Here is a 23,009-nt window from a genome sequence, read left to right on the forward strand (position 1 = left end):
GGAGAAGAGGAGGCAGTGGTGTGACGCTGGCTGCCTCATTAAATAATAGAATGTATTAAATATACATTGCATAGATATTACAGCCTCGCAGACGACCTCGCACAGTATGGAGCCTATTTTGTACAATCACAAAGAAGGCGACTCATTTACAGCGAAGGAAGTCTGTCTGATTGCTGTGTTAATTTTGCTTTCAGATCTCTCTCTGCTTTGTACTCATACAAATAACACTGTGACATAATCAGCAGAATATTGCGGAGCATAGTAGGAATGTATAAAGTATCATGCAGGGCCAGCCCAAATGTTTTTGGGGCCTTAAGGAGAAACTCCACACTGGTTCTTGTTGCGCTGATGTCTGCAGGTTGAATGTTAAGGTCTGTTGGACCTCTGACAACACTCCACATCACAGGTGGTTGCAGTACAGGAAGATCATCCAGCAACACTGAACTAATTCTTTGTGCAAGCTAGTGTGCAGAATGAAGTGCAGCACATATTTCTACAGAGCAGCTAACTCGGGTTGCTACGGACTACATCCGAATGTGAACAATAAAAACATACATGTTCTAACCTGCTTGTCTCCTCCCGTCTGAGATTTTCTGCCATGCTTTTGATTTTATTCCCAAGTCCTGTTATGTTTTAGGAGCAGAATTATATAATGCTGGAAATTCTACCGTTCTTCGCTACAGTAAAATTGTCTTTTGCCTCCCATCAATGCCAGAGCTCCCACAGCACATTGCGACCAGCACCTCGAGACCTGATGTGGTTCTTGTATCCGATTCCATAAAGCAAGTAGTACTCCTGGAGTTGACAGTACAGTGGGAGGACCACCTGGAAAAGGCATTTAAGAGGAAGCTCACCAAGAATGATAGACTGCACAGAGAATGTCGGCAAGGTGGCTGGAGAGCAAGATGCTTGACAATAGAAGTTGGGTTCAGTGGCTTTGCAGCCCGATCTCTATCCAGAGGCCTTGAGCCTGCTGGGCATTGAAGGAGAGAGGAGAAGAAGAGCCAACTTGCCAAAGAATTAACAGCTCATATGAGCATTGTTTGGTTAACTGAGTTTTATTTCTGGGGAATACTTCTTTTCACAAAGTAGCCAATGAAACTTATATTGGGACATGCAATAAAGAAACTTCAAACAAGTTTATGCTGTATAGACTTCACCCAGCCCACTAACTGCCCCCCAACACTTGATGATTCTTTATGCATGGAGGCCTAGATTCCTTGGTAGAGAATGAATAAATGCATCATGTTTGAATTATTAAACAGTGATGTGACCTGTGCGTCTTATCTGACTGGCTGTTTACACCACGCATGTGGAACTTAATAAACCGCCTCACCCTGCAGTCAGTTACATTTTTGGATTCTTCCTCTGTCATATTCCTGACGGGCTCTAACTCATCTCGACACAGCAACAAACACGAGGCCGGCGGTGACACAGGGAGACGACAAGAGGAAGACCAGGATTTCCACAAATTAGGACAAACACGGATTAATTAAATATCAAGAGCAGCTTTAACTCCTGAATTCCTGCCACCGCCGTCTCCCCGTGTTTGGTTCTCTTAAAAACAGACGATCTATCAAACGGAAGGAGGACACAGAAGGGCCCGTCTTCGCTGGAGATTGACACAGATTCAGAAGAAAAAACCTGCAGAAACTGACGAGGACATCAGCTCTGTCAAAACATGAAGTTTGGTGGTAGGGTTGAGTGGGAAGCTGGCTGGCATCGTCGCAGGAATAAAAAAAGTCACATTAAAAAGACACAAAGCCACACAACACAAAACAACAAGGCCATGGTTAGATCTATTTCCAGATTTTTAAAAACGATTACAGTCATTGCAGGAGTTATTACATCCTCACAGAAAAAAAGATACATTAGGAAAATAAAACAAAAAAAGGGCAAAATCATTTTGATTTCTGTAGCACATTTTCATCCCATAAAAAATTTAAAATTCAGATATACTAAGAGAGTCACAGGTTTGCTTTAGCGGTCCATTCATGCTTTGTTTTCAAAAAGCCTTTATGTGCAGCATTTAGCTCCCTTCATTCATCACAGCTGCTGGCTTTACAAAGTCATAAACACAACAACGTAACAACAGAAAGCAAGATCATTTCTTCTTTTATCCAAATCTGAGGACGCTAAATAAGACAGATTACCATAATCAAAATAAATCACTTTCCTTCATTTGTTAGAGCAAGAGCAAATTTGCATATTCACAGATATTGTAAAAAAGATAAAATATACATCACTGTTCCTTCATCAGAAAATAAAAAATAAATCTACTTTTGTGGTTCTAAAAGAAAAAAACAAGGCATCTCAGACAGTCTGATGCCCTCTGAGCAACCTTTCAGTCTCTTATTGCTTTCATCTCCTGACTTAATACAAGCATCTGCTGTCAGTCTAATCGTGTGTGTTCAGTTTTGTTCAGTTCGGTCAAAACCTCTCGGATACCTGGTTCATCCAGGTGTGTGGCAATTATCTTTGTTCTGAGTGACAGACCGCTTCATCACCTGCATTTTACATACAACCTCAGTGTCGCTTAAAATCTATTTCAGATTCAGAAGACAGACAGTTGATAAGGTACAACACTTTCTTTAGTTTTAAGACCACGAACACAACATTTTCTGCAAAACTATTTTTTTTTATTTCACATGGGCGATTTCTCTATTTGCGTTTCTCTCTGTGCTTCTCTTGGTAGATAATGTCAAATATTTCCATGTACCAATCAGGATTTAGCAAAATTTTAATCAAAATGTGATGACAGTTGTGTTGCCAGCACTGTCAGTCAGATGTCATCAAACTGCACCCACATAGTCCTGATGAATCAGCCGAGTCTTTTAGTGTTAACTATAAATAATGTTTTTTCACCTAAACTTTAACTTTCATTGTTGCACATTTAGTCAGTTTAATGTTATTAGAAATACAAACGAAATAATTTGAAACAAGGTCTTTAAGGTATTAGATTAGATTCAATTTATAATAATACAAAAACACAACTTAAGCACCAAAAACATAAAAGAATTTGTTTTTATGTCAAAATTGTGTCACAATCCTAGCTATGCAAACTGTTTTGGAAACATCTACTACTGAAATATCTGCCTCTTCAATACAGATACCGAGATACAGTTTGTTTGTGTTCCTCAAAGCAGTAAAAAAATGGCATTTGAAAACACTCAACAGCAGTTTCCACAAAAACTGTTTATAGAAAAGTCGGTTTGTAAGATAAAACTACTTGGGAATGTTTATTTTTATAATTTGGGTTGGCTTGTGGGGGACATCTTTTTTTTTTTTGGTACAGCTTTAAAATAAATGGGGATCTTTTAGGATATGTGTAGCATGCAAGACAAAGACAGTGAGACAGGAGACAGACAGTGTCCAGCGCCACATTCCTCTCATTCTGCTGGGCACGACCTGACCGCAATTACAGCCGACTCTGTGTCCGTCTCACTGTCTTCTGGGAATTATTTTTATATTTTGAGGTACAGGAAATACCTGCAAGCACACGGAGGTCACTTAGAGAGGCCACTTCAGGACCTCAGGGTCATTTTTAGGGTCGGGATTTTGAATCTGTATGCTTGCTCTCCATGTGTGTCTAAAGTGAATCTTAATCCAGTCACACAGATCTACAGAACAGAAGTTCATATAATAGTGTTATAAAACAGACTTTCACTTTGATTGTGCTAAAACCACCATTGCAGCTTTAACCTGCAGCTCCAACAGTGACATATTGATGAGGTTGCAGCAGAGTGACCGTACATCTAAAGTACATCTACTGTTAACTCACCTTTAACCTGCTCAACACTTCAACGTCTCTCTCTGGTGAGTCAGAAAAGTCAGAAGATTTAAATGAAGGATGTTAATTGCTAGTTAAGTGTTTTAACTACTTTGACTTTGGTTTTCATTTTTTTCAGTAGTGGAAAGTAAAAGAGAAAAATAACTTCTGGATGAATGGTTGCTTCTCTTTTAACACAGACAGCTCACTAAAATCTTATCAGTGAAGATAAACTTTTAGAGCAATTACACAAAATGACAAAAACAACCTGTCTGACTGAGCCGCTAATTTGAGTCTTTGGTCTGTCACTTAATGATCTGCTTGAATAAAATACACCTCTTTCATCTCTTTCTGTTGACAGCTCATTATTTTGCCTCTCTTTTGCTCAAAAACAACTTTTCACCAGCCCGCCCTCCGCATGCCGCCCGTCTTTCCATCTATCCATATGTCCGTCCCGACTCTCTGTCAGGTTTTGGGGGGGGGTTAATAAGAATCCACTTTTAGTTCAGCCAGTTTAGAAGACAATTATTGTCAGCAGCCAGAAAGCCTTGAAGCCATTCTCATCCTGGACGAGAGATGTGCTCATGTTAATAACCCAAGTCCGGTCGCACAAATTGCTGAATATTGCTTCTGCTGGTCATCAAATCAAATCAACAACTAATACAAACCTTTAAAGAATTAGAACAGCAAATTACCTGTTTTTCCACATGCAATGTATGCCCCGGCACTCCTGCTGCCAGAGGGCACTGTTTAACTCTGAATCTGGTGGAGACAGATCAGATTATTCTTCCAGCAACAAAACGTGATAGGAAAAATAATTCGCAAAAGCAAAATAGCTGCTGTTTATGCTGGAGTCCTTCAAAAAATCTGACTTACACCTGTTTTTTGAACTGATTTGGTTGTTTTTATTTATATATTCTTTTTAGACATTTTTTCTTCTTTTTAAAAAAGGTCGCTTTCAGGGCTCCCACTGGTCTAAAAGAGGGTCATAAATAATGCAATATGGATTAAGCTAAGGGTCAAAAGGCTTTCAGTCTTGATCAGACTCTGGCAGAAACTGCTGCTTGACATTTTGTACCAACTGAACAGAAAGTGAACACCCCCCCCCACCCACACACACACACACCTTTCCATCTCCAACACATCCACATTCATTCAGCCTCTTTCTCTCATTTCCATTGTCTCCACCTGAGTCTACAGTCAGATTAGAAATTTCCATGCTGAAAATATTATTTCACCGATGAAAATTCTGCAAAACCTTACTTATTCTAATTACAGTGAATTTAAATTATATTGCTTTATAACTCTATATAACGTTATATTTCATTATAGCAGCTTTGTATGATATGGACTGTTACAGTGTGACCATCATGAAACAAATATGCCTTTAAATGGTTTTAAAAATGAAGTGATATGAATGACTTGATACTAAAATAACTTATGAACTTATGATAACTTATAAGTACAACACAAACAATTTGGTGCAAAGTTATTTTTTGTATGTTCGCATGTTTTACTTTTTCGGAAAATAATCATATCAGTATGAAGTTATTTTTTCACTTGGCAGTAATTCATTTAAAGGGATTTTTCATTACATTAATTATTACTTTATCTAGTATTACTGATGATTGCATTCCTAAAGCAGACATGACATGTTATAAACCTGTTGTTTAAGCTAAAACATTGTAAGTACACTGTGATAAAATTATATTCCTTAACAGCTCTGTGTTCTGTAGATGAAATGTTAAAACTGAATTCTCCGCACCATAACGAATCCTCACCTCCAACTAATTTTCTCTCCTGCTACTTATTCATCATCTTGTGCTGGTCAGCTTAGTGTTCATATCATTGGGAAGAAGCTGTCTGACTGACTTGATCAACCATGTTGGAGGGTCAGATTGTATTACTGTGACCTTTAAACTTATCCACACATCTAAAACATTGATAAAAGTTTCTGTAAGAACTTGTTCCCTTTCTCCTCAAGCAAACCCTAGAGCAGAGCAAATTATGTATTTAAAAGGGGTAGTGAATATTTGATCCGCAGTACTCATAGCAGTCTATTTGAACTACCTCTTGAGCCGAAATTAAGAGAAAGAGTTCCAAAACTTTTGACATACTGAACTGTTATCTGGCCCCGGCTCTGTTCATTACTCAAACGACAGCAGGTCAGGGTGGTGCTCCAAGTCTTCAGAACTCACTCCGGTGCCTTTACCGCAGGGGGCACCATTCCCCAGCAGGGCCTCCTCGCCCAGGCTGATGCGGCAGGGAGTTTTCCCCGAGCAGGGGGTGGAGGCCAGCCGGGAGTCTGGCCCTGACATCTTCTGCCAGATTTCGCAGGGCTTAGCTCTGGACTCCAGCAGGGGGGGATCTTTGTTGATGAGGTCTGGTACAGAGAGCTGGAGCTGATGTTCCTCCCCGTCTCCTTCGGTGCTCCCGTTTTCCACATCATCTTCTTCTCCACCTGTCACTCCATCAACTTTGCCGTTGCTTCCTACTTTATTCTCCGCTGGTTCCATCGGCACTGGGATCTGCTCTGACCCCGCCTCCTCCTTCTCTTCCCGCTGCTGCTCCTCGCTGCTCCTAAGCTCCTCCTTGGTGATGAGGGGCGTCTTGTCAGGAGAAGAGAGTAAGGAGGAGTCAGCAGTGTCTGGAGAGGAGACGACGGGGTCAGAGGAGATCATCATGTCCTGGGTGGTCTTCAGCGCCCGAGGGAGACGCTTCTTCCCTGATGGGGGTGGCGGGTCCAGCCGAGGGAAGGAGTCGAAGGAGGAGATGTGACTGAAGAGAGGAGAAAAGGGTAGGTGGAGAGCGAGAGACATGACGAACTGTAAAATTTTGATTGCATTAGACGGAGTTGTAGCCATTTATGATTATATATAGGTGAAACGGCATCACTTCCCAGTGAGATCGTAAATCCACTTTTACTCCCGGTGATCCATATTGTGCACTAAAAGTGTTTATAAAAATATACTAATTTCTCAGGCTGAATTGAAATTACCATGGTAACTACATCTCACAGAGAAAAGAACTTTCACTGGAGATGACAGGGATGACAATTCAGTTCAATAAGCGGTGCCGTGCTGTATGAGAATACAAAGAACACAGACACCTAGTTGTTATCAAGGGACAGCAGATTGCTGCGGATTTTGAAGACTGCTAATGTCAGGCAGGATTATATCATTTCTTTCAGTGTAGGTATGTCGCGGATGGCTTGAAGCGGGTATGTGAGGGAGAGCAGCGGGTTGCACAAACTGACATGCACACAGAAGCTATAATTGCAACAGGGCTGAGAGGGAGAATTTCATTCAGAATTTGGATCAGATCTGTGGTTCTGTATCGATGTAGCTGGACCTGACTTTTTTTATTGGTTTCCCGATACGTACTGGTTAATCTGTACACCGCTAGTCTATAGATAATGTCAGTAACAATACAAATACTGGAATAAATAAGAAGAAATGATAATGAGGTCATGCTGCTTTCATTTCTGAAAACGACAAAAGAAAAACGATAAGAAGCTCGAGTCCACTGCATATTTCACCTCATACATCTAGTTTTAAACAATAGGGAATCGGTCAGTGATTATGTAAAAAAAACTCTCAGCTCCACCTGTCCAGACCAGTCTGCAAAATCTTTACAGATAATCACTGGTAAATTAAACTGAATCTATTCACAGTCCAGTAACTGGAGACAAATGGTAACAGAGCTGCTGAAAAATGACTTCTGCCTGACTGATCTTCGGTTGAAGAGACAATGGATCGATGCTTCTGGAACAAATCCACAAATACAGACACAACCTGTGGAATGTACAAGTGTGTGCACCGTATACATGAACAGACAATTTTGACTGTATAAGAAACTGAAAAGCCTTTAATTTAAAACCACATTTCACAGGAAAAAATCATTCACCTTTTCTAAACCAGTGCCTAATTTAAAGTGATAGACACCTCTTTGAGCACAGGTAATTTAATAGTTTGGATTTATCTTATTTCACATAATTCCAGTAGTTTTATCATTAAATTGAATGTGTGGCCTTGGTAAGTTGTGATCCTAAAAAGAAATACATAGAAAATATATCATTATTTAACCAGAAAGGTTAAAGGAAAACCAAACTGCCTGAATCAGTATGTGGAATCAAAGCAGCAGTGACACAAGTCTGCAAACTAATTTGGGAGAGTAAATGGTAAATGTCTGTGATGATCTTGGGTTCAGGATTAAGGTTAAAAATAAGAGTACGATGATGTTTAGCAGAGGCTAAGAGAAAACTGACGCAGACATGTAGAAGTTCTCTCCTCACAAATACAAAGGAAATGTCTGTGTGTGTACCTGTTAGCAGTGGTGTGGTTGAGTTGGTCCATGCAGCTCCATACGGCACCAACGTTCTTGTTGACCTCAGTGACCCCAATGTCCCCGAGGTGGCTGGGCTCCTTTCTTCTTAACAAGTCATTGACCTGAAAGAAAGAAAGAAAGACAGAAAAAAAGAAAGAGGAAACACGGACAAAAAGGAAGAGGAAAGCAAGACAGAAAAGAGGCAAAAGAAAGAAAGATCGAAATGAGGAAAGACACTTTTGAGTCAAATTCAAATCAATTCCGCAGATGCAACAATAATAATTTACTCTATAACCCAAATATGAAGAGTTAAGAGAATACATGACGAGAGGACCTGCAGAACTTAATGCTTGTGCTGTGCTAACCTTTGCACCGACCGCCTTGCCCAGATTAATGGCGTTTTTAAGCCTCTGTTGGCTTCCAGAGGACGGAGAGTCGATGGAGCTTGACCCCACGTTAGAATTCGGTGAAGCTAGGGAGCGTCGGGCCGAGGGCTGGCCTGACCTCGAGGTCTGAGGACTCTCCTGCTGGGCAGTGGAGTTCTCAAACATACTTTGATCAACTGGGAAACAGAGAGGACAGGACAAAGAAAGATGAATTGGTGAATACACAGCAGGATTTAACAGAAGATTTGGACACATCTGTCCTTAACAGCACATGTTGTTGCAAAGCTGCAGACCCTTCAAGCATTAGACAATACAAATGGGATGTCGGTGTTGAGAATGAGATGCACAAATTTACTTCTTGAAGGGAGATGAAAGGAATACTCCACTAAAAATGTAGAAATGTTGTTCATTGATTTCTCCACAACATTCCTGAATACGATAGTTACATACTACTATACTCTACTGTCCTGTACCCGATATATCTCCAAAGCTCTGCTGGAAGTAGCATATTTAGCAACAGTAACAATTATTTGGAACATACTAAACATACGGACCAACAGAGGAGAAGTAAAAAAACCAAACAAACTGCAGAAGTGTTTGTCATGAAAGTTTTTTGTTGTTGTCACTTCGGGTCTTAATTGGAATCCATTGCCACTGCTGTGAATCCAAGCTGACTACAGCCACAAAGAAGCAATCTACATACTTTTCAGGGTACTTCTCTGGAGCCAAAAGAGGAGCAAGTATTTGATACTCAAAAGGTAAAGGTGGAGTATTCTTTTAAGTGACTTTGTCACGTTCCACCTGTGTCACTCTGCAGCTTTGCACAAAACAAACTGTATCATCACAGCAAGATTCAAAGGTATTTCATAGGAATGCATTCAACATATGAGGGCCAGATGTACTTATTACGAAACGATATATAAAACAAAACTTAAGGCAATTGCAATGACACATGCACATATAGCAATAACACTAGTGAAAATGAAGCAGAAATGGACAAAAATGCAGGACCAGAAACAGCAAAAACATAAATGGGGAGCTCAGGTGGTTGTCAATCCACTTAAGACAGAAGATCTTACCTCTTGGAGAGAAATGTTTCTCGGAAAGCATTTAATGAGACACAGAAGTATCAGATTTCACATAATTTTACCTCTAAAGATGCAGATTATTGAGCCATTTCTGCTTAGTCACAAATATGCTGCTGAATCATGTCTTCCTCAAGAGGACAAGTAAGAGGAGGTAATGGGTAAGTGTGCGGCCTTGAGCAGCAATCGCATATCTGAAAGGTGCAGGGTATTGGCCAGATAAATGGAGAAAAAATGATCGCCGTTTGGAATCGGATGGAGCATCAGAGTCGAGTGGAAGAGGTAACCTTGACTTCACTTTGCACACAAGCATTTCGCTTACTCACCCAATCAACAGATCTACAAGAGCACATTAGCCAGAGGCCAGAGGGAATGTGATCCAATGTTGTGAATCAACGTGATATAGAGTAATTTCAAGGAGACAGAGAGATATGAGAAGAACAGAGAGAAAGATACACCTTTACTTTACAGCATGCAGGCATTCATTATTCATCAAAGTCATCAAATCATTTACTACAGCTGAGAGGTGAAAGTGAAACCACAGAGGATCTTGCAATAAATGTGACTGTGATTGATTGTGTGTCTGTGTGTGTGTGCAGGTTGCCGCATTCAGACCTGTCCTGCTATCCGTTAAGTGCATTTAAGTTTGTGTTTTATAATGGGCAGAATTTTGCATACTTCACTGCTGACTCTTGGTCATGCTGCAGGATCACTGAGTGTTCAGACTAAAACAGCCCAGAGTCCCGACAAATATCCCTAACACACTAAAATGTAACAGTTTTCAACATTCATTACCAGACTGGCCTGAGTTTTATTTTACAATTAAAATAGTAACTTGTTTCAGTGCTCACATTATTACCTAACCCAATATGAAAACATCAACAACGCACCACATGTCTGAATTCATCACTGATTTATGTGTGTCAATCAATCAATGTGTTGTTGTCAAGGCTGATGCAAGCCTGAGTCACAGGCAAGCATCACGCAGCTTTTTGACAGGACCCATCAGTATGCTAACGGTTAGTTGTCATGCTGAAGAGAAAGTTGATATTTTCTAAAGATCTCCCGGAGGCTTACGCCTTCCTTCATAAAGTAACAGAAACGAAAACGCTAAATTTGTGGCGTCCTTGGCGTTGAAAGGTATGCTTGGTGTGCTACGTGCTGAAATAACTGTCCCCCAGCTTGATGAAAATTCCTATTGTGCGTGCATAAATGCATATTATCCTGGTTTCAGGGTTTGAAAAGATGTTCACCCTACACTATTGGTCAGAAAAAATTGAATTAACCAAATACTGGGTGCTGTAAAAACAAAGTAGATCCTGTATTTTTTTCTAGTTTCTTACTTGTTAGCTAGTTATTAACTTTGCTTGACACATGATAAAATTTGGCATCTTGCAAAATGTTAACTAATATTGTTTCATAGCAGTTTTACAGCCATTGGAGGACTTTGTACTGGCAGCATACTGGTTTAGGATACAAGGCTCTTTGCGAAGACAGTATAAGGCATGTCTAAATACCTATTTGCTGTTACTGTGATACAAAAGGCACTTAATTTATATGCTTTAAGTCTTTGTTCAATGTTCTGCCTGTCTGCCAAGGTCATTCAGTGTGTACTCACTGTATATCAAGGTCATCAAGTGATCCCAGGATCGATTGTGACACATTGCACAGGCTATAAAACACCCTTATTGATCCCACCAGACAACGAGGCCACATGTTCCTTCCACTTCAACTCCTATTGGAGAGGTAATGGATAGACTTTGTAATGTAGTAAGCCCTTTGGAGGGCATTATGAAAGACACCAGAAAGAGAAGATGTTTGTACAACATGTGCTCTGGAAAATGTATGTATAATTCAAAAGATTTAATGTTTTGCAGCTTCTCTCTCAACATGTCTTCTTCTAGAAACCCATGCTGCTGAAAAGGTGAAACCTGCTGTTTGGAAATGAGCGCAGGTGTCTCAGTCCAAGCTCATTTGCACACAGATGTGATTTATCATCACTATTTATGACCATTTCTCTGCTGGACTGTCTCTGAGCCAGCGCTGAAACTCTTTGGTCCTGTATACTCTAAACGAATGCAAATTTGGCGATTTTTCAAAGGCTGCCAAATAAAGTGCTGCGTGCAAATGCCAGTATATCCACAGTGAGAGGTCAGCTTGTCCCCACCAAAGTGAGTTACAGTGAAGGCGAGGACTTCTGAAATATACCATCAGGGAAATCCAAAACTAAATTTAACACAAGTGAAATTAAAGTTACTGCTAATTATACAGGAGGAAGATGATGATGTAGATTTGTCAGTGGTCCCTGATTTTTGGGCCTTTTGCCTCATTTGATAGTGATAGAAGAGATACAGACATGGAGAGGGAGGGAGGGAGAGAGAGAGAGGGCAGTGACACAACAAAGGCCAGAGTCAAACTGGGGATGTTGAGGTCATATACGAGCATCTTTACCACTCGGCTACAGGACGGCTCGTGGTAAACAATCTTTCTGGTGACAAAAACAAACAATGGAAAATGTACCAAGCTCTTATCTTCCAAAATTCACCACAATGTTTTTTTCATTTAAAGTGAAATTCTATTCTGCGCTTTCTATCTTGATATTTACCTTGCTGTGTGCAGTTACCGGCAGATCTTTGTGTGAACTGATTCGAAGTCTAAGGAAATTAATAATAACTTTGTTACCATTCTAGATTGTTTTCAGTTTAAATCACAGACAGCTGTCATCTTATTAACAACAAACTGACAACAGCTTCAAATGTAAGATGGTGAATGAGACTGTGTGACAAGTTCTGACACCAGCCTGCGCACACTGAGGGGATCACAGGCCAAAGGCCAGGCGCTTTTATTTGGTCACAATGCAGCCATTTCATTCCCTCTAACCTCTGCTGTTAAAGTGACCACAAGGCAGCAAATGTTAGACACCATGTGCAAGTAAAGATCTCCAGTCTATCACAGTGCCTGGTGAACAGCCTTCTTTCTATCTTTCAGTGAGCTGAATCATAAATAAAGGCACTGCCACTTTTCTCTGGAGATAATGCCATTTCAATACCCACAAATTGAAAGATCTGATGTTAGTGAGTCCTGTTTCCGCTCGACAGGACGCTCATTCACTGCCGTTTAAGAGACACTTTGTTCGATTTGTCACTTCCAATGCTGAGATTCCCCAGCAGTTTCTGTACCTCTCAACTGAGAATTTCATTTGAGCAAACAGTTAATCTATGTCTTCCCAATTAGCGGAGCAGGGACAGTGTTTTTTGCTGCAGCCCCACTGAGATTCAGGCTGACGAAATGGATGGATTTTTCCCCTTACAAAACTTGCCTACTGAAGCATTAAAATTAGAGAATTAAATGTTAAATCGCCCCGCACTGCAACTTCAGCAGAGGTAACATTTCAGTGAAGACTGTTCTAAATCAAACAGCGCAGTGCAGACTTCAGCTAGACTGTCACACATTCAGTTTTAACCTGAGCAATCACTGTGAATGAAATTACATTTTAACCTGATGACAGGCTGTTTAAAACTACTAAAACAGCACTGTGTCCTAGTTTCATATTATCTACCAGTGCAGTAAGTCAGAAAAAGTAGTCCCCACTTTGGAGTCAGTTGATTTTTGAGCAGGGTGTTGAAGGACAGACACAACAAAGGAACGACTCAAAACTAATGAAAAGTACAAAATTAGCTTTGGAATTTGGTGAAACAGCTCGAATGACAGCTCACAATACAAGAAATAAAGGGGAAATAATTGAATGTAGCAATCTGAAGTCACAGTTTGACTAATGTCAGTCATTATATGACGCAGAGTAAAACACATGACGTCGAATAGTAACAATGTGCACTTTTATATTAGTTTATATCGGAGCAGGGGTTTTCAAGTTTTAAATACCTTACTGCTCTTTTCAGAAAGAGTTGTCTCACTGTATTGAGACAGAGGTTAAGATTTAGGCGCTATTGGCATAAGTTTCTGAAAAACAAAGGAGCTGTAATCACAATGAATATAAAACCCGAAGAGACTTTCACTCCAGAGAACTCCTGCAGCCTGTTTGTTTAGTTCTGGAGGACTGTGTAACACTGGCAGATTGCTGTATGTGTTTGCGTGCATTATTTTGTCTTTTAATTGTAAACACGCCTGAAGGATTCCATCTGTAATAATTATCGTTCATTAGCACTAAAATGAGGATTTCCTTCTTTGTGTCTTTCTTTAAGAGCTTCTGTGGATTAACACTGTTAACAGTCAGATTACAAACAAATTTAGATACAGAACACTCAGTTGGGAAAGCTATTTTCAGTGTGTAATCCAATGTGTAATCCCTCTAGAACCCGCAGGTGATTTGTTGTTAATTTCAGTAATTTCATCACATCTAATGCGTCACAACAGGAAAGAGAGCAAGGAGAGAAACACAGCAGTAAAAAGAGACAACACAAGACAACGTGGGTCAACAATACTTAAGCAGCGAGCTCTCCCTCCCACTCATGTACCAGCTGAGGGTGGCCAGGCTGAATCTGAAACTGAAATGATAACGCAATCTTCTGCAACACATTGGACAGTAACCTAAAGGGAAAATGCATGCTAATCCTACAGTATAATTACAGTCAAGTGTGTTTGGTCAAGTCTAGTCTCTAGAGCACAACATGACAGTCCAGGCAAACTCCTGTGACAGTGAACTTAGTGGGTGTTAAGACCATCGCTTTTATTTAGAACACAAATCTGGTTCTCACTGCTTTTAGACTTTAAATAACAGGGCAATTAATTGATTAGTTTGGTAACAAGAAAATAAATGATTATGAGAAGAGATGTCCCGATCCGATACTAATGATCGGTACCAGGGCTGATCCGGGCTCATTTGAATGGATTACTATCGGCCCTAAATAAAGCAGATCAAAATCTGATCCTTTGGTTCACCTCAGCCTAGAAAAACACACCGATTTGCTAACTCTGATGATAATCATTTATCTCTTTCTCATTAGCAAAGAGCAGTGTGCAAAGAATTCAGGTAGAAGCTTGTGCTTTTTAACCTGTCTGCAGTTAAAATGACAAAGCAGAGGTGGCAGGTTGTGTCAGCTGTCCATAATTAATGTTAATTCCATCTGTAATTTGATTGCAGGCCTGTATTTAACTTGTTTGTTCTCTGCCAAATATCTTTTGAGAGAGAAGAATCACGTCAGTTTCATGAGTCCCATTCTCCCAGGTCAGCTTTTATTCAAATCATATCAATGATAATGAAGAATGAGAATTACAAAAAATAACTAATGGGTTAATCAGTAATGAAAGTAGTTCAAATGCTGCTACTTTCAATTTGGGTAACGTCCTGTAAAAGAGGACTGCTTTCAAAAAACCCAAACACCTCATTGGCTCTCTGTGCGCTAATCTCTCTGTGGAGACATCCAGTTTAACAAAACTCTATTATCCACAGCCAATTCCAGTGTGAAAAAATGTAATGTCCCTAAATATTCTGTATCTAAGGTACCATGTTTAATTACTTGGAAGTTTGTCATTTTTATAGTAATTATACTCCCTATCTGGCGTTTAATCTAAGTGCGATTACTCCTGACAAAGATGAACACCTCAGCTCCTCACACCTCGATTACAGTTTTCTGCTCTATAATAAAGTATATTTTTCACTGCAGGGTCATTTTTCACAGACATCCTCTATCTTAATAGGGAATAATGATGAGCTATGATGTAATTATGATTACAGTTGTCATCACATGGAACTTGTAATTGGCACTCAACTTAGCAAGCGCCTTGACTTCGGCTCGACTCTGCCAGGCAGACACAGTGAGGTTGTAATTATCTCGTTTCGGCATAACCGCATCAAAGTGCCAAACTCTTAGCTTTGTTCTTAGCTGAGGGTAACCCACTTCTGTCACCGAGACCCAGCACACAGACTGAGCCCCCACAAGAACAAACACACATACACTAAGACTTTTTCTTCTCTTTGGTAATATGTAGTGTATAGATGTGTCTTTTTTGTTTTTGAACTATTCTCAAAGACAAATACCCAGGCCTTTTCAGTTTTTTTAAGACTTTCACGCTACAAAAAAAGTGACTACAAAAAAAAGTCTCTGAAGAAATCAATCAGTCTAATATTGATTCCCAACAAAAATGTATTAAAATGTCATAAATCTGCGAATGGAGAGAAATATTTTCAAGGATTTCTAATGCAAAGTTCTGAAGTTATTAAGATCTTACCCATCAAACTCAATCTGCTGTTGACAATCATGTGAAATGGTCAGAAGCTCTACAAAAAGTGAGTACGTGGGTTGAAATATTTGAATTGTCAACTGCTCTGTATTCAACGTCAAGAATGAACTATCAAGCTCAACCTTGTCAACATGGCCGACAAGTCCCAGAGGAAAGTCTGAAAATTTGCACTTTCATGGCAACCAGACAAACTTAACGGAAATACTACAATGAGGATGGTTTTAAAAGAAAAAACAAGAATAAAGGCTTGTTTGTGTCGTCGTGAGAGATACGCGTCAGGCTGAGAGGATGAGGGACACTCACTTGAAGACCCAAACACACTAATCCTCAGGCCAGACAGGGTCATTATCACTGATTTATTAAGTTAGAGCTCCCCACTTGGCAACATTAAGATATGCATGTGTGTCTGCAGGTGTGTGTATTAGTGTTAAGTGAGGCCAATCACGTCTCGAGGATGAAAGCAGGGAAGAAAGATACCTCCTGCTCAGTGTGAGCCGCTCATCAATTTTTTACCCAGGTTCATTATAACATGAATGATTAAGGTGGGTGGGCTCTGGTGGGGGTCTGTCTCAGACTGATGAGGGACTGTATGCAGGATCGGATTAATGGAAGACGTTTCTGATTTATCTGACTGAAATCTGACTGACACTCTGCCTTTCACATCATCACTCTGTGCCTGCTTTTAGTAATTTCCTGCTTGGAAAGTTGGCCCCGTCTGTGTTTCACTTTCACTTCAGATCAGATTCACATCACATTCACAACGCTCTTTATACAGAAAAAAACTAAAAACTCCTGTGTGCATATATGGGCTTGTAAGTATTTCAGAAGGGTTGTATGGATTATGTATTTCTAATCAAGATAACAGTGTAATATCCTTTAAAAGGCTATGTGTTATATATATTGTTTGTAAGTGCCTTCCAAAACTACTCATATAGACATTAAATGTACTGTCTTCATACTCATTAGCTACCTATATCTAATATTTGCATCGTCATTGGCGGAGTCTGCCATCCTCACAGTTGATTCAAATGGCGTGCACACATCAGTTCAAGTATAGCTACAGAGATTCATAAAGAGGACATAAAATTCACAATGTAAACAGATACGAGTTGCTCTTCTTCTTCTCTTGTAATGTAAATTGTAATGTAAATTACTGCCCCCCCCCCAGTGACTTCTATTTCAAACAAAACCTAATAGGGCTGAATAATTTTGAAAAAAATATGAAATTGTTCTTATTTTGACTGATACTGCAATTGACCCCTCGCTAAGCCCCGCCCCCCTTAGTCCGACAAACTGTCGGTGGTGCCACCGTCTATTACTGCACTCCCCGGAGAAATATTGTCAAATTAGTTGTAAAAATTGATCTCAGAAAGAAGCAGTTTTGCAGTTGCATTATAGATTTGAAGGTTGTATTCAGGCTGTCAAACTGACTCAAACGGATGTGAAAAAAATTAAGGATAGAAGCTAAAGCCTACTGATCACAGTACAAGTGAACCACCACATCCCCTGACGATTGAGACAAAAGACAACGATATGAACGATCTACACTGTTCCTGTAAAGCTTGGTAGGCCTCTATTCATTATTAAAATCATTACAAAGCAGAACAGTAGGACTTTATTACGTTACATTGAGTAGGAAGTTAGCTAGCGTTAGTTAACTAACATTACATTAGGAACAACCCACAGCCGACATTTTTTTTGGATTTATTTTAGGTTTTGGAAAGAGAATAAATTGTACTTCTCCCATCAACCTCTCTGGGTAGCGACTGTAACTATTACAAGTGCCCCAGGAACAGCGTTTGACCAGATCTTAGAAAAATATAGCCAAAAAAAAAAGCTAGAAAATGACTCTTTTTACATTAGAGTCAATGGAGCGCAGCCATGAAAGTGTCGGACTTCAGTTAGAGCGAGTCCTATACTGCGCTGTGATTGGCCAGCTGTGTAATCGGGGCGTGGCTTAGCAAAGGGTTATGATGATGCGATGTGATTTGAATTATTGGAGGGAATTTTTACATAATTATTGTCATTTTCATTATAAAAAAACATACTTAAATGATTAAGGTGTGTTTTTTGCAAGGATGGGTACCAAATAAAGATGTTTGTAGAATATGATGTGAAGGCATCTCTGCAGCATGACCATATTGATGATTTAATATGGTATATTCACACACATTTTGCCACAAATTGTTCGGCCCTAACCAGTAATTACAGGTAATTATTAGTCAATCAATTAATGTCAGAAATTGAATCTGCAACCATTTTATGATCACATCATCATTTGAGTCCCTTCAAGGAAAACACCAACCATTGTATGGTTTCAGCCCCTCCAATGTAAAACCAAGGTTAGGGAAGAAGAAACCAAAGCTGACAATCAGAGACGGGATGCAAAATACCATATCTGGTGTCAATATTAGACACTTTTTAAGCCCAACCATCAACCCTAACCACCATCCACCCCAACAGCTTTTGTGGTGCTATAACGAATGTCACACTACTTCCACCTTTGCTTCTAAGAGATGAGAGTCATTATTCATTCGGCCAAAAGAGGCTGCTTGTCAGGAGGATGCAACAGTCTTGATTTAAAACTATGCCTGCATTAGAATGTGTTTTTTCCTGCTTGGATGGTAGAAAAAAAAAATCAATCAAACATTAATTTAAAAACAACAACACAACAACTGAAGTCTTGATAAATCTAACATGTTGAAATTGAGACCCCATATTTTGATATATTTATTTCCTGTATGATTGACGATGTTCAGTTGCATTAATTTGCTGAATTATCTGTCTCCAATCTCATCTTCAGGCTATTCTCTAGCCTAATTTCTCCCTTATTTAAGTTTCTATCTAATCTAATTAGCCAAATGTGATTTTTCTCCAGCACTCAGTAACGCATCAGGAGGAACTGACAGCACAGCAGTAAGTCTGCAGATGTCGGCTCCATCGACAAAGCTGACCTCTCCTTCCTCTTGTGTCACAGCTGACCTGCCCTCCTCTTCTTGAACAGGGCCTACCTAATCGTAAACAAAGCAGGACAGCAAACTTTGAATTCCAACCCCAAAAACATCAGTCAGCATCTATCTTGTTGTGACAGGCTGAGCCTCCCGGCCGACCCTCAGTCTCAGGGGAAAACAGAAGCCCCATTAACAAAACTGACCCTGTTCCCCCTGTTATTCTTCTACCTTTTTCTTTCTCTACCTGAAGTAACCTTTTCATACAAAACAACTCTGTTTTTCCCTGCGGGATTGTTTTATTGGCAGGAACAGCATTTAGGCTACATGGCACCAAAACTATTGAGTGAAACTAATACTAATGACACTTTGAAACAAGCCCCTGAATGTACAAATATAAAATTCTCCAATACTAATGACGCTCTGTTTAATCTCACATAATCTCCGCTGAATCCAATCCTGATTACACTTTTGTGAAGAGGGTGGAGAAGTAAGATGAGGTGAGCCGACCTGCCCTGACTGTTCAATAGAAGAGCAATTTCTGCAGCACACCTCAGTCTCAGCCTTTTGCCTTCAAATCATTTTCAGGGCACCTCAGACAGAACGACAGAGAGGCTGCAGGGTTTGACAGATAGACCTCTGGTACAAAACAATTCTTTGGGACTTGTTGAATATTTGGTGTTAAATGCGTTACATGTAGTAGTCTAGGAATAATAAATGGTAACTTCTGATCTTCAGTTGTCCATATTCTGACGTGTGGTCAGTCAAATCAAGCATGCAGCTTTAGCATTTAATGCTCATAATGCGACATGAAATTAGAACATTAGTTTCTTACCAAATGACACTGTGTGTATCCTTAAGGCCTAATAAAAATGATGACTGCCTTTTCTTCCTCATAAAACATTTTCAACGCCGATTTTTGTAAAGATATATAAAACCAACATACTTAACGTCCATGTTTACTTGCTGGTCTTCTTCTTTCTTTGCCTTTGTTGACGCATTTCTAAATTTCTTGGCAGAATAGGGTCAGTCCAGCGGCTATGCATCCTTGTGTACATGCACAATGAAAACAAAATGGACACCCACTCTTAAGATTATGTAAAATATAGAAATTATGTATAGAGGTAAACTAACAGCACATTATTCACTTGCCAGAGATGAGTGATGGATTTAGGCTCAGGATATAGAGATATACACCACACAGCGATTAGACTGACTCCAGAAAAGCAGTTAACACACAGATTTGATGATCTACAGCCTCCAGATGGCTCACACATAGTACTTGTTTTGGTTACCTGATCCAGCATCTGAAAAGCACAGATTGAAAAGCCTCCATTTAAATTGCCTCCTAAGCTGGTCCACGCAAAATTTCCACTGCCTTGTTCACTTCAACAGTACAGCAGTCTAATGTTTCCGTCTAATGTAACGTGAAGTATTTTTCCTGCTGCCTAGAAAACAATACACCTCTTATCCTGTTATGACCTTGCAGATCCCATCAGATACCTTAGCTGCTTTTCCTCCATTTATAAAAATGAGATTAAATTATGATTATTTTTCACAAACTCTAAAAGAGCAGCAAGAGTATCCTTGTATCCTAAAGCCTCTCACAATGACATAGACATGGACACTGGCATTAGTGTGTCCTCTGAATGGGAAATAATTTAAATTAATAATTAAAATTTGGTCAGCAACAAAGAATGGAGGCAAACGTTCTTCATTTGACTGTGCAAACATACTCTATAAACTCATCGCCACAAACTTTGTTATTTGTTCAAAATTGCTAAAACATGCAGGCAGGATGCATTTATTACTGGACATATGCAACTCCAACTACACACAAGTCAACAACTCTAGGCTATATAGAAACTGAGCATCCTGCACTGTTGAATATTTAGAATCAGGTTGTGACACCAGCAACTACCATTACCAGCAGAACACACAACAATTAGTATAACCAGAAAATGCTTAAAGGTTACATATAAATTTACAGTCTACAGCTATGCTGCAGGCTCTGTGAGGCTGTTACAGTGGTGCTTTGAAATTGCACAGGATAAGTGAAAACTTTCACCTGATGATGGCACTAGATGAAAAGTCAGGAGATCAACCTCTGGGCATCAGAAATATGGATATGGTAATCCATCCAATAGCTGTTGAGATATTTAAGTCTGGACCAAAATGGTGGGCTGGCTGACCAACATTGCCAAAAAGTGACTTGATTTTGCGTTTTTGAGTCTAATTTTTACGTAGTGTTGTATTTTCCCGACTTGTAATGTCACATACACATTTCGATTGCAGCTGCAATCCAGAAAGTCTTGGCCCTAACACGTCAACAATAAATATCAGTTTTATTGACATTCCTTTCTGACTCACTATGTTGCACTAGATTTCAAAATAATGACGCATGGGGAGAAACCCGTCATAACAGATGCCAAGATACAGTTTCAACCTCTCTACTTACAGTCTCAACAAACCACACTGCATTGCAGCCACAGCACGTTATGTTCTAATTAAAGGGAACAAATGTCCATTTTTCTCAGCTAGGAAAGCTTGCTTTCTTCAACCTACTTACATGAGTACGGTAAAAATCAAGCTTAGCCTCTCCACATGCATGTAAAACCCACAGCCGCATGGAATGAGTTCACTCCACTAGCTGGCATGTGTTCATAAAGATTCTGGGAAATTACTGACCAAACTTGAAGCAGTCAATACAGTAAATTACAAAACATTTTTGACAAATCATACAATGTGATTTTCTGGATTTTTGTTTTAAATTCCATCTCTCACAGTTGAAGTGTACCTATGATAAAAATTAGAGACCTCTACATGCTTTGTAAGTAGGAAAACCTGCAAAATCAGCAGTGTATCAAATACTTGTTCTCCCCACTTAACATTAAATATCACAACTAAGCTGTAGGAGCTGACTCTTCAGACATTATGATATCTGATCTCAAAACAAAACTATAAAGTAGTAATGCTGAAATATTGTATATGTTTCCAGAAGATGTCAGTACTCATGAAAGCTTTTTTTTAAATCAAGAGGACAACTCTGTTAATGTACTAAGATACTAAGAAAAATAACGTAATCAAAAAAATTTGATTATATTGCCCACTCTGATAATGATAGTAAAAATGGGCAAAGAAAATAAGATCAGAATACAAACAGCATACTATAGGATTACAGGTTTTAGCCAGACATGCTTGTGTGGCTTCAGTCCCCTCTGTATCAAAGTCATCAGATCAATAATTCATTCAGCCATTTGCCAAATCGCTGTCTGTCTGGACCCAAGGCTCCCTGGAGTATGAGCGTCTGAGAGTCAGAAGAACGAGTGTAGCCATGAAAGAAACAGCAAGGGTAACAAGTAAAAAATAACGACGTCTGTTGTTGCTGACATTAGATTACTCTCCGCCTTTGTGATTCTATTTGTGTCTCTGAGTGTTTTTAGCATTGTACTTCAATTGTTGTAAGGTTGTTTGTTAAAAGCCATATTATGTTACCAGCTCTGGATTAACCTGGCTGCAGGGATTTGCTCCCTTTCAGCCACAAGAGCATTAGTGCGGTTGGCCACTGACGTTGGAAATAAGACCAAACACAAAGTTGTCACTATTGTCTAAAATGTCACTGTATGCTGTAACATTAAGATTTCCCTTCATTGGCACTAAGGGGTCTAGCCCAAACCATAATAGCCCCAGACCAAACAAAAGTGCACAAACGTATGTGGGCAGGAATTTGTGTCCACATACTTTTGACCATTTTGCAGAGAGGCAGTTAATCAAAGGCTTGAAGGGCCTCACAAGATGAATTTGGCCTTAACAAGACAGTGTGAACCAAGGGGAGCTGCTATGTGTCTGTGTGTCTTATCAAACACTAAAAAAGTTAAATATTACTGACTAAAAGCTAAAAACGATCATGTGTCTCTTGTCTTTCCCCTTCAGTTCTACGGCCTCAGTGGGAGTAGTTTTAAAGTTGACGCTGACATTCACCTCCATTCTAAATCAAGATTGTGTGTGTTAAATTTGTCAGCTTGCTTTTGTCAGCGTATATAAGAAGAAACAAAAAGGAAGCTGTGCAAAAAAGGAAGAAATGCTACAAGACTGACGGGCTGACAGACAGCTGTGCTGCAATTCAATATCACTTTGCTCTTTTAGCCCTTTACATCGGGAGCTCCACATGTTCCAGATTATGTGCCATGCCAAGCAGCCGCTCAGTATCGCCTTTAGCAAAGCATCATGGGAACATCAAAGTGAAATGCCACCACATCCAGATGTTGACCCACAGCTGAAATCTAGTCAGAAC

The 23,009-nt window shown here is 39.7% G+C and overlaps 1 protein-coding gene across 1 annotated transcript in view; it reads right to left on the reverse strand.

The window, feature by feature from the left end:
- Nucleotides 1-1,780: 1,780 nt before the first annotated feature.
- LOC123971083 (carboxyl-terminal PDZ ligand of neuronal nitric oxide synthase protein-like) overlaps nt 1,781-23,009 on the reverse strand; it is a 223,364-nt gene continuing 202,135 nt past the window's right edge. Inside the window, exons 11-13 of the mRNA XM_046049669.1 lie at nt 8,461-8,657; nt 8,093-8,217; nt 1,781-6,547 (exon numbers count right to left, since the gene is read on the reverse strand). Of these exons, the coding sequence (XP_045905625.1) occupies nt 5,917-6,547; nt 8,093-8,217; nt 8,461-8,657 (953 nt within the window). The 3' untranslated portion in view covers nt 1,781-5,916. The remainder of the gene's footprint in view (nt 6,548-8,092; nt 8,218-8,460; nt 8,658-23,009) is intronic.

This window comes from Micropterus dolomieu, linkage group LG05 (assembly GCF_021292245.1).
Source record: "Micropterus dolomieu isolate WLL.071019.BEF.003 ecotype Adirondacks linkage group LG05, ASM2129224v1, whole genome shotgun sequence".
NCBI lineage: Eukaryota > Metazoa > Chordata > Actinopteri > Centrarchiformes > Centrarchidae > Micropterus > Micropterus dolomieu.